The 13,429-nt window shown below is 37.1% G+C and overlaps 1 protein-coding gene across 4 annotated transcripts in view; it reads right to left on the bottom strand.

Moving 5' to 3' along the window:
• ANGPT1 (angiopoietin 1) overlaps nucleotides 1-13,429 on the bottom strand; it is a 200,183-nt gene that overhangs the window by 58,202 nt on the left and 128,552 nt on the right. For all 4 annotated transcript variants that reach the window (XR_013927190.1, XM_080381255.1, XM_080381256.1 and 1 more), the window contains one exon: nucleotides 8,621-8,722. Coding sequence is in view for 3 of the 4 variants with exons in the window: in XM_080381255.1 (XP_080237381.1) it covers nucleotides 8,621-8,722 (102 nt within the window). In the remaining variant the exon portion in view is untranslated. The remainder of the gene's footprint in view (nucleotides 1-8,620; nucleotides 8,723-13,429) is intronic.

Here is a 13,429-nt window from a genome sequence, read left to right as displayed (position 1 = left end):
TCAATACCAATTTTAAAAATTATCATAAGAATTTACAAATTTGACACATTAAAAAATAGTAAGTAGAGTGCAAAAAAGTTCTATTAACTTGAGCAAAATCTGTGGCAGTATTCTGCTTGAATCATGTTACTCCAAGTTCATTAAAATATTCTCTCTCTTACTTTATTTTGTCTGATGATGATTATAGGAATCTATGACTTCTTATAGACAACAAAATTGAAACCAGGCACAGTCAATATATCCTACAGGTTCATCTCCTGTCAGACTTCACTGAATAAAGCAGATAATAATTCAGTTTACAGCAACAATGTCTTCCCAGAAACCATAAAGAATATTCAGCTCCTTTTGCCTTAGCTGAGAATGAAGAATGGATTTTGTTTAAAAAGATTTCTAAAAATGTCAGTATAGTTCTTCATGACTATCAAATTGAATTATTCATTGCATTATTTTAAATAAAGGTGTGGTCTATAGAAATTACTTCAATTTCCTCAGGTAACAAATGTGCTAAATAATGTTAACTTAAAAGAGTATGGGAAAATAATGCTAAATATTCAGAATTATTTTTATGAAATACTAAAAAATATTTGGTGGCAAGTTTTAAAAATGTGTTTAGATTGAAGCCAAAGGTATCTTCTCAAAAAACTAAAACAAAACCTAAGTTATTGTCAGTTTATATAAAGAACTAAATGCTTGTAAAATCATACCAATTTTGAGAAATATGTCTCAAAATCTTATTCATATCCTACAGCAATTCAGGCTGTTGCACTTCATTCTAGACCAAATATGCTAGCAGATATAGAGAAGTTAAGTTCACTTTTTCCTTTTTACTTCTCAAACACACACAGCGAAAGTACTAGTAGACTTCCTGATGAGGAAGAATTACAACAACGGAATCCAGGTTTGAGGCACAAACTTTACACAAATTTTACCTCTAGCTAGGCAATGGGCCCCAAACAGCTCAGTTTCCTACACTGACCTATATACAACAGCCAGCGTATCTTCCTTGGGCATCATTTTCAATCTAACGTCCCTACTCTTTAACTAAAAACAGGACAGCATTTCCTACTGAGACAAATTACATTGAGATCCTATCTCTCTGAAATCATCTTCTTCAGTCTAGGGCAAGCAGATCCCAGGAATATACAGACACTTAGTGTGGCTCCTAGTAAGTACATCCCAGGGAGATTGGTATGTTTTGAAAAGAAAAAAGAAAAGAAAAGAAAAGAAAAGAAAAGAAAAGAAAAGAAAAGAAAAGAAAAGAAAAGAAAAGAAAAGAAAAGAAAAGAAAAAAGAAAAGAAAGGAAAAGAAAAGAAAAAAGAAAAGAAAAGAAAAGAAAAGAGAGGAAAAGAAAAGAAAAGAAAAGAAAAGAAAAGAAAAGAAAAGAAAAGAAAAGAAAAGAAAAGAAAAAAGAAAAGAAAAGAAAAAAAGAAAAGAAAAAAGAAAAGAAAAGAAAAAAGAAAATTAAAAAGAAAAGTCAGGTACTTCAAGAAGAATGAATTGGGAGCTTAAGTGAACTTCTAAATTGTATGGTTTAGGGCTAAAAATATTTTTTTAAAAAAAAAAAAAAGTACTTTTATTTCATTCATACAAAAAAAAAAAAAAAAGAACTTTTGGAGGTAAGACTTAATTTGGCTCAAGTAGCAAAGATGTGCATGTCTAGGAGCATAGATGCTACAGGCAAGAGCAACAGCCAAATCATCTATATGTGAGTTTGAGCAGGGACTTGAATCTTAGTCCCATAATCTATCTAAATACCCCAAGCATCAAACTTACAGGTTGCTCTTTTTCCAGCAGAGAACATGCTGGGTCTTTTTATAACACTGATGAAAGTGACAATTATCTGAGTAACAGCTGCAGTCAGAACTGGCTTTTTATTAAACTAGCATGACATGTCACCCTTTATCACAGAAGGGTGGGTCTCCATGAAAGGCGTTACTCACACAATATCTTAATACACATTCCAGTCACAAAAAATCATTTCCTTATATCCAAATTACTTGGTAAATATTTGAAAGAAACAAATGACTTCCATGTCGTCTATCCCAGTCATTTGAAGTCAATGATTTTTTTCAGATGTAAGCAATTTATAATTCATTACTTTGAATTGTACTGTCATAGGAAATGCATTTGTGACTATATGTTAAGAAAGCATCCATGTCTAGTGTGTCATTTGTATTCCTTTGTACTCATAACTCACTTTTATAAGCTTATTCAGGCAACATAATAATTGAACACCACCAACACTTCCAATCTGTCTGGCTTGTTTACTGTACAGGAGCAACATGCCTTCTGTCTTTTCCAAGAACATGCATTCCCTAGTTTTTGCCTTTCTCACAGGTCCATCCTGTCCTCAAAGTCTTCATTTTTGCAGGAAGTAACATGCTGATATTGCAAGGCACTTTATGAAATTCTTCACACGGCCAGCAGGGAAAGAAAGTGAAGCTCTTTCTGCAGAAGAAATTATGGGATGTAACTCCAACTAGCTAGCTAGATGGATGGATATAATATAGACAGTGTTAGGAAGGTTCTCCTCCTTCCACAAAACTTCCTCTATTCCTTTCCTATTCCCAGGTTATCTTCAAAATGTGTCCCCATGGTCTTTGAACCAACAATTCTTTCCCTCGTAACTGTTTCACTAAGCCAAGGGGGAAGAAGAATCTGTGAAGTGCTTTGAACAGCCCCTAGTGCTTTGCTAAGCAGAAGAAAGCAAACCAGAATAACCCATGTGCTAACAGTAAAACCTCCTCAGCTCTGAAAGCAAGGCAGCCCTGCACAAACTGCCATTTGAGAATGGGCCATTACCCCTAACTGCTTGGGCATTATTTGTAGAATGTTGAGTCAGAACAAAACTCCACTAAAATTTAGTGATGAAGATTTTGTGTCCCAGGACTGTTCACACACAGATCATGACCCTGTTCAATGTGCTAGTGCATGTATGGCCTGGGAGTTGAGAAAGAAGGAATTGAATAAAATAGGAGTAGGATCTCCATCCACTGAATCCCTCCAGTGCAAAACAGGTAAACACAAAAACTCTCTTTGGAAGGAAGACACAGGTTCTTATTGTAAAATCCAATCAGCTAGTTATCAGGAGCAGCTGTATAGCTTTGCCCTTGCGGCATCCTTCATAACCAAACAATTTGCGGTTAATAAAAGTGAAGATGAAAATTTTTGTTTGTATGAGATCAATCGACAATTATACTTTTAAGGTTTATGTGTCTGACCATATGTACTTTAAGTGTAATAGTTTGTTGCTTTGCTTATATTTCTTTGAGTTACTGTTTGTGACCAAAAAATAGATTACTTGAATACAGCTAAAGCCAAAATCAATGGAAGAAACCTCTTACTGTCATAAAACCATGGGCCTGTTGGTAGCTAGGTATCTCTAGCTAGTATGTGCATGTACAATTTCCACATGATGATAAAGGTTTCCTAATTTTAAATTCCTGTCAAAATTGCAAATCATCTGAAAAGCCCATGAGTGTTTTAACTCCTGTGAACAGCAGCATCTTTCTAAATCTAACAGAAGTTAGGTGAAATTAATTAGGTGGTCATTTCAGTACCTGATATACTGTGAACCCGGGGAGCTGCATTGTATGCTTGCAATGGAACATAAAATGGCTTTTCTTTAGTCTAAAGGGAAATATTTATCTTGAATGAAGATCTGAAAAAAAGAGCTTTTGACAAACTCCTTTAATGTGGAATAGTCACAGAAAGAGCAGTGTTACCATCTTCAGAGCTCTTTGATAGTATTTGAGTTCTCTTTTAAAGGATGCAGGAATATGACAAATGTATCAATATCAGACTACTCTGGATGCAAGAAATGTGAAGATTTTGTGGCCGTATCAATGTATAACATAGCTTAAATACTTATAATCTAGAAAAGGATTTAAAGTTAATTCAAAATAGCTAACTTTAACAAAACTGAGAATTATGATATTGTTTCCACAATATGAACATTCAAATTATGAGCAAATTTATTTTTTCTGTCAAGAACATTCTCCTCAGCCAAGTCATATGGTTTATGTGATTTTTGTTTTTTTTAAAAAAAGACATCTGAAGTTGTTTTCCACTGAAGTAGTGGAACAAGAATCATATTTTACGCAGTCTGCCACTCACGTGGAAAAGAAAGTCATTAACATAATCGTATAATGTGACTGGAAGCAGTTGCAGCTCTGTCTGTAGTTGTTTGATTCTTTAAGTGTTTGGGGAGAAAAAAGAATCTGCACACTTGTAAATGGAAAAAACTGCAACAAAGAAATAGCCATCCTCATTTAAGGTTCCAAAAGGGAACAGTACAAAAGCTTGAGGTTTTGCCTGGTTTTTTTCAGGTCAAACACAATGTTAATTGTGGTGAGGACATATTCTGAAAAAAAAAAAAAAAAAAAAGTGCAAGTTAGTATTGCTACTGAAGCAATACAGAACAACAAAAATGTCAATTTAGACAGGAAAGGTAGGGAGAAAGAATGATAGCAAACCTGAAAACTGGAAGCGAAACTTTCACAAAAGAAATTAAAATAAGACTTAAAACAGATGGAGACTATTAAAGGAATTGTAAGACCACATTCTAAAACAGGAGTGGGACACCTTGCAAGTAAAAATTAAATGTAAGTAACATCTGGAAGTTTTCAAAATGAATTGAAAGATAGTACTAAAAAAAAATTGTTGGAATGGTAGCTCTTGTTATGAATAATTCAGGTAAATCTAGACACCCAAGTGCACCCCTTGCAGTCTGTAGGACTTGCAGGGACTGGTGAGATGAAAATACAAGGTGACCAGCTTCCTGATTGTCACAAACTAGAAGGTGTTGCAGGAAATGGGTGAGATATATTCCCCCTAGAGCTTACTTGCAGAGGTGAACTGTAGGAAGTATATCAAAATGGCTAACAAACATCATGCCTAGAAGGAAATCAAAGACTTGCAGTCCGAAGAGGTGTTCAGCTGTCTTTTAGGTAAGTAAAAGACATGGATGATCAGACTTTTTGTACTAGTTAAAATTTACTGAGGCTCAGAGGAAAGTCAGATTATTCCAGATAACATAATGTAAATGCCTACTAGAATTTCTACTAGAGTGTTGGGCTATTGATTGTGGAAGAACTTCTGTGAAATTCCTGGGGATTATTAAACTAGACATGCTAAAAGGCTAGAGAATAACGAATCCAGTACTCCATCACCTAATCTGGCAAAAATGGAGACAGTAACTACGAAAGATGTATTCATCCGATAACTGAAAGACTGGAAATTGAGCAAGAAGTCTTGATAGACAAGTTGGCACATGAGCTATTCATTTGCTTGCATTTGATTACTGCTAATGACTGCCTAATAAATGCCAGAAATTGTGTCTTAGAAAGTAAGCTTGTGGAAATCCCCCTTCTAAAAGCTGCTTAGGTTTGCAGATGGTAAGCAACAGGTTTTAGTATGATATTATCCTTCTAGGGCTCAAAAAAATCTTAGTGCTTTACATTCCCTCCTCAGGCAAAGAAACATGAAAAATGGTTGAAAGTTGCTTCCGGGTGATCTTCGCTGCTGTTGTTATAGAAATTATTTGTTGCTCCACTTAAAATATTTCTGATAAGGAGTAAATAGTATAATGGAAAATCCATTGCAAAATGTGAAAGATCAGATGTAGTAGATACTGATAGGAAAAGGATGGGAGGATGAACTCAGAGGGTTTCCTTTGAATTTTTTCCAGTTAGTATTGAATACATGAAACTGAAATGGCCCAAGAGATTTCAAAGTCAGAAATGAGTTCTTAGAAGCAAAGACACCAGTTACACTGCACAGCATAAGACTAATAACAAAACTGAACGATACTGGTAAGCACATACACCACTAAGGAAGAAGACAGCATAACCAATCTTGCATAACAATAAATCTGCATAAAAGGGGTTTTTATTAATTAGCTATTTTTTTAGATAAAATAAGTGTAACTTTCTTTTCTAGAGTGGAGATTGGATGCCAGTGGAAATGGAGCCAAAAGAACAAGGAGAAAAGGGTAATACTACTGTTACTGTAGTATCACTGATTTTATGGCAATTTATGTACGGATGGAGTTGTATATTTCCTACTTTCAAAAGATTTTGTGGCTACTTTATCTCTCTCTTAATCTGTTTCCTGCATTGATGTCTGGAAAATATATTGAACAGAAATTGAGGTACTTTCATGTAAGCTGAAGGCACCAGCAGGAAACAGAATGAAAGAGCGATTGCCTTATTGTTGCCAGGTGACTCCTGTAACCCAGCAGTGCTTTCACTCACCTTTGCAGAGCATACACCATGTGCACCCTTTCCAAGTTACCTGCTGTAAGGATCTCAGCTTAGAGTCAGAGAAAATGTGCAATGGCCACCAAAAAATGGAACCACCAGTAACTTGTGGTACCACAAGTAATGGTAACACAGGTTGGTGGCCTGAATCCCTGTCTGGCTCACAAGCTGGCAAGCAGTACTTGCTTGTAACTGAAAAACTTCATCAATTCTCCAGATTCTTTTCCAATAAGAACTAAACGCAGAGAAACTAAAAGAAGACCCAGAGACTTAATATTACTGTTATATTATTATGATATAGTTTATTTCTGTTAGATTTGGGGCCCTAGTGAGATACGAGCACAAGTATCTTAACAAATCTGAAAAGCTGTATCTGAACTATGGGCTCAAAGAACACACATTAAGTTCAACCACTCCAAGTAACACCAAGTATCATTGTATCCCCCACCGCACTACCCTGTTTATATTGGAAGAAACACCAGGTAGATTGTGTCAGGAGGGATGTGATACAATAGACACCATTCACCCTCTTTGAACAATGAAGTAATTAAGTCAGTGGTGTCATTGCCTTGAAGCTCAGACACTGCCACATATCCCAGTAATCCACACAGCACTCACCAGCCTCTATCATTTAACATCTGATAGTATAAAATAATCACAGAAGGGATACAAGGCTAGTTACTTTGGTGAAACAGCTCATAGAAGCAGAGACAAGCCTAAATCACGTCTTTTCTCATGACTTATAGGATAGCCTTCATTAAAATTCCAAAACAGATCCTTTTTATTTGGTAGAAGTAAATGATCTCTTAGAAGACTATGACATTCCTAAAGAGAAGCAAAATTAATTCAAACTGCTTGAATGAGACAAAACCAATATAATCTAATCCCAAACAGGCTCACACTATTGTAAAGGAAAATTTGAGGAAAATGTTTGAAGAAGTGAAGGGATATATATGAAAAAGGGCCACATGGGAAAACTTCAAAAAGAAGGGCTGTTTTTATTAAATGGTCTAAGAAAAAGCACGGGAGAGAAAAACTGAGTAATTCTCAAGAATCCGTATGATATGTATAAATTAAAGCAGTCCATATGTAGAGAATGACTTAGGTTGCATATACAAATTCTAATTTCCACATAAATAGAACTGGTAGAATCTTCAAATTTTGGTATCCCCAAAATAAATTGATACTTTATTTGACTATAAACCAGAATAGAGTAAAACAGTTTTCAAGTTTCCTGCTAAATTAAAACTTTATGAGTTCAAAAAAAGATTCCAATTTTGAAAATCCAATCAAAAATATCTATTTGGCATTTTAATATAATTTTTACTTCACATGTATTATGAAACAGATTACATCCTCAAGTTATTCGTAGTAGCAGAGGTCTGACCCAAATTATTAATTTTTACCCCTATAATTTATATTTTCAAGTAATATAAGAATATTGAAAAGAAAGCATCCATAAAATCCAAAATGACATTTTGGTACAATAATCTAATCTACATGTATTTCTGAAATAGTTGAGTTCCATAACAGGACTTTTTCCCCTAGAAATTTTTAATGATCTGAACTTGCTTTTATTTTTAAATAATTTAAATGATCTCTTCATTCAGTGCTTTTTGAAAGCTATTGGAAAAATATTTTCTTCTTCCAGGCTGATTCTAAAACCTTCACTGGGAATGTCACTGAAATCCAAGCCAGTGCTCAGGAACTCAGAGGAGCTCCATCAGAAAGTTTGATCAGGCAGCAAATGAAAATACTGAGAATTTATTTAGATTGGAGTAATTTTTTTTTTAGTTGGCAAAGGGAAAACAGCTTGCTGAAGCCACATAATCTGTAATTTGGTAAGTTATTTGTTTTCTTTTAATCCTATTTGAAGTATCAACATTTCCAGTACATTAGCTTGATTGGCAGAGGTGTTGTATGACTTGGGATAAACCCAGGTAAAACTTTTCATTTGTATCTGAGATGCTTCATGCTCCGAAGGAGTTCTCCTCAGCTGAAAACATCCAAGTATTTGGAACATCACCACATGCCTATTACCTCTCAACGTCACAGCAAGTCGAAACTTCAGAGGGACAGATGGCAACATTCTTCAGTGTATATGCCTGGGCCTGACCTCATTTTAATCTCAGTAACTAATCTGAAATAAACCCTAAATCATCGGAAATAATACTCAACTAATTGAGTAAAAAGAATGGTATGGTTTTTGAAAGTAACAGACATGAAAAAAGGTAACTCATCAAAAACTGCAGGACACCACCACACCACTACATACAGAACTGTTTAAGACAATAGGAAGAACTAACTGAAATCTAACACTTCTATGAACTCTACAGCTATTCCACATTTTTCATCTTACCATTTTGTATTCTTTCCAGCTTTTTTGAAAATCCAAACTCCCATCTTCTCGATGTTGTATAACTGTCCATCCTCCTCCAGCAATTTCCATATTGCAAAAGACCTATGCAATAATAAAATAAAAAAAAAAATAAAAACCCCACCCAATAAAATAAACTTGCAGTAGAATCCTGTCATCTTTAGGGGGAAAATAAATATTTGTGAATAATGGAACTAAGGAAGGCTGTTTTCCTACACCTCCAGTGGTATCCTCAATCACATGATTACAACTGGGTCTCTCCTTATGTTCAGTGTAATTCTCCAGTAACGCCTCCTGTTCTTTTAGCATATTATCCAAGAACATCTGCCCATCATCCCTCTCTGCATCTTCAGCTTTCTTCTTCACATTCCCTCCATGCTTTTTTATTTTTTCTGCTTTCTCTGCAGTGTCCCTGAAACCACTCCCTTCCTCTTAAAACAAAAAGTGTATTTCTTTCAGTGATAATAATGTTTTCTATAGCTTTTAGCAGAGTATCATTCTGTCTAAGAATCTTCAGGAATTCTTACAGAAAATATCCATTCAAAGAGCTCAAAATGTAGCGCAGATGAGATTATCCTGTTTTGGTTTGTATTTTAATGTTAACTACAGTGTGTGGGACAGTGTCCCAAAACAGAAACAGTTGATCTCAGTCTAAGCTGCCCTAAAGCTAACAAAAGGACATAAATAGGAAGAGGATCAAGAACAGAGTTCTGTGGGACGAGCTCAGAAGTTAAAACCTATACTGAACCTATAAGATCATACCCTAATATCATTACACTAATTAAATTCAAACACAGGTTCTAAGATTCTGTATATTAAGGTTAATCTAACAGTTCAACAATTTCACTAAAGCTTGATATTAGAATATTGTGTCAACTGAAATCTGTTAAAAATCTTAAAAGAATCCATATAATCATTCAAATGAATATTAATTTTAATTTATTTTTCACTTTTCTTACATTATCCTTTAAAAAATACAGAAGCTAAATTATGAAAATAAAAATGCAAATACTGCTTATACATTCACTTTTCTTGGTACGTGACAAGTGATAATATTAATTTTTGTTCCTATGTTTGTATGACACTTGATTTTAAGATCCAACTGAATTTCTCAGTGCTACTCATTCAAGCAAATATTCCTGATTTTCATTCCCATGTACTCATCCATGCCATCTTGGCACTGCAACTATCTTAAACTTCATTTGTCTATGCTCTTGAATAGTTATATCCCTCTTCTTAAATAAGATGCTGTCCTGGTTTCAGCTGGGATAGAGTTAATTTTCTTCTTAGTAGCTGGAGCAGTGCTGTGTTTTGGATTTGGTGTGACAACCGTGCTGATAGGACACTGATGTTTTTAGTTGTTGCTGGGTGATGTTTATACTAATTCAAGGACTTTTCAGTTCCTTGGGCTCTGCCAGCAAGAGAGCTGGAGGGGCACGGGACATTGGAACGGGACACAGCCAGGACAGGTGACCCAAGCTAGCCAAAGAGGTATTCCATACTATATGACATCATGCTGAGTATATAAACTGAGGGAAGAAGGAAGGGGGGGAACATTTGGCATTATGCTGTTTGTCGTCCCGAGAAATCGTTATGCATGATGGAGCCCTGCTTGCCTGGGGATGGCTGAACACCTGCCTGCCCATGGGAAGCAATGAATTAATTCCTTGCTTTGCTTTGCTTACATGCATGGCTTTTGCTTTACATATTAAATTGTTCTTATCTCAACCCCTGAGTTTCACATTCCTTTTCGATTCTTCTCCAACATCCCTTTGGGTGAGGGGGAGCGAGCAAGCGGCTGCGTGGTGCTTGGTTGCCAGCTGGGGTTAAACCATGACAGATGTCAATATGTAAGAGGGTTGAAGAGATGTCATCCGTCAGCTTAGCTTTTGGAATTCACATCAACAAGAGCCAAACCATTCAGCACTGGTCAGTAACTTAAAACTTTAAAAGTTGCTTTACCAAATTGAAGGTTACTATCCCATTCAGTTAAATAAGAATTTGTCCCTCAGCTCACTACAGAACCATATTATACCCTCTGGCAAACCAATTCAAAATCCTTTCTATTCATAAGCATTGTCATAGTAATCCTATATAAGTGCTTTTGTTTTAATTTGCTCCAGGCACGCTGAGTGAAGTCTCTGTGTAGGTATAGGAAGGAAACAGAATACCGAACAGTGCAAACATGTGAACTTGATTTAAGGTAACCACAAGAAAACCCACAATTTGCTAGACAAACATTTTGGCCCTATTTCTCCTTCAGGGAAGACACTGTGAGTCAAAACATTTATCTACGGGATTTAATTTCTTTAGTTGATTTACAGTGAGAATTTCTAAATGATGGATTTACTTCTCTTATAAGTCATTTCAAGCTCCCATGAATCCACTGCCAATTTTTAAAGCACTGAATCCTCAACTCTATTAAAACTACTCATTTTAAAGACACACACAAACAAATGAGGGGGTTTTCATACTAAAATATAATACAATACCTATAAAAATACTTTGATGTTTTCTGAATAATATAGCAAATTAAGAGAAAACTGCACAGTTGAAAGAGAGATTTACCAGCAGCACATTATTCACTAGCCATCACTGTGTGGTCTGGCACTTTCCAAGGTGGTAGACAAAAACACCTGCCATATTAAAGGAGTGCCAAGCTGATTATAAATGTTCACTGTGCACAGCTCTAGCCAACAAATGTCCTGGACTGGCTTCTGTCCCAAACAAGGTCAAGGCATTCAGCCATTAAATACCTTTTACCAAGTTCTGATTTTTAACCCTCTGCCAGAAAAGTAAAGGATGAAGAAAAGTGACTTTAAATTTCTATGCATCTCTACATTCTGAGTTTATTCTCAATAAAATAACTTCATTTAGATTAAAAGACCATCCACAGCATTGCACATTTGCCCTTCCTTAAATGCATGGGTAAAAATACTCAAGCTCCTAAAAGGCATACATGAAATTATTTATATATATATCTTAAAATCATGGAATCATTTAGGTTGGAAAAGACCTATGAGATCATCAAGTACAACCATTAACCCAGGACTGTCAAGTTCATCACTAAACCATGTCCCTAAGCATGGGACATAAAAAAAAAATGTTTTTTAAACACCTCCAGGGATGGTGATCCCACCACTTCCCTGGGCAGCCTGTTCCAATGATTGACCGTCCTCTCAGTGAAGGAAATTTTCCTAATAGCCAACCTAAACCTCCCCTGATGTAATTTGAGGGCATTTCCTCTTGTCCGGTTGTTTGTTTTCTGAGAGAAGAGACTGACCCCCATCTGCCTACAGCGTTCTTTCAGACAGTTGTAGAGAGCAATAAGGTCCCCCCTGTGTCTCCTTTTCTCCAGACTAAACAACCCCAGTTGCTCAGCTGCTCCTCATAAGACTTTTGCTTCAGACCCTTCACCAGCTTCATTGCCCTTCTCTGGACACACTGCAGCACCTCTGTTTTCCTCTTGAACCGAGGGGCCAAAAAGGGAGCACAGTATTCAAGGTGTGGTCTCACTAATGCCGAGTACAGCAGGAAAAGAACTTCCTTTGTCCTGCTGGCTACAGTTTCACATACAAGCCACAATGCTGTTGGCCTTCTTGGCCACCTGGGCACACTGCTGGCTCATGTTCAGACGGCTGTCAGCCAGCACCCCCAGGGCCTTTTCTTCCAGGCAGCTTTCCAGCCGCTCTTCCCCAAGCCTGTAGCGTTGTGTGGGGTTGTTGTGACCCAAGTGCAGGACCCGGCACTTCTCCTTGTTGAACCTCATACAACTGACCTCAGCCCATCAATCCAGCCTGTCCAGATCCCTCAATGGAGACTTCCTACGTGCAAGCAGATCAATACCACCCTTCAACTTAGTATCATCTGCAAATTTACGAGGATGCGCTCAATCCCCTCATCCAATCATCAGTAAAGATATTAAATGGGATGGGCCCCAGTACTGAGCCCTGGGGAACACCACTTGTGACCAGCTGCAGCCTGGATGTAACTCCATTTACTACCACTCATTGGTCTCAGCTGTTCAGCCAGCTTTTAATCCAGAATGGAGAACACCTGTCCAAGCCATGAGCACTCAGTTTCTCCAGAAGAATGCTGTGGGAGATGGTGTCAAAGGTTTTACTAAAGTACCAGTAGACATCATCCACAGCCTTCCCCTCATCCACTAAAACAGCTTGTCTTGTCATAGAAGGAGATCAAGTTAGTCAAGGAGGGTGTGATCCCTTGGTTTTACTGCAAGTGCCACGTGACAGTACTCAGGATGATCTTCATAACCTTCCCCAACACCAAGGGGAAACTGACAGACCTGTTGTTCCCTGGATCCTTCCTGCCCTTATGGTAGATGGGCATCTTCTGGGATCTCTCCAGTTACCCAGGACTGTTGATAAATGATGGAAAGTATCTTGGCGAGCTCCTCCACCAGCTACCTCAATACCCTCAGACTGATCCCACCCATCCCCATAGACTTGTGCATGTCTAAGTGGAGCAGCAGGTCACTAAGTGTTTCCCCTGAATTACAGGGACTTCATTCTGCTCCTCCTCATCCCTGACTTCCAGCTCAGGGGGCTGAGTACCCAAAGAGTAGCGTAGCTGGTCTTACTATTAAAGACTGAGGCAAAGAAGGCGTTAAGTATCTCAGCCTTTTCCTCACCCTTTGTAGCCATGTTCCCCGCAGCATCCAATAAAAGATACAGATTATCCTTGGCCCTCCTGTTGTTTCTAACGTATTTGTAAAAACATTTTTTTTTATCTTTTATGGCAGTGGCCAGCCTGAGTTCTAGCTGGGCTTTT

This window comes from Falco punctatus (assembly GCF_963210335.1).
Source record: "Falco punctatus genome assembly, chromosome: 3".
NCBI lineage: Eukaryota > Metazoa > Chordata > Aves > Falconiformes > Falconidae > Falco > Falco punctatus.
This window is presented reverse-complemented; position numbering and strand designations above follow the sequence as displayed.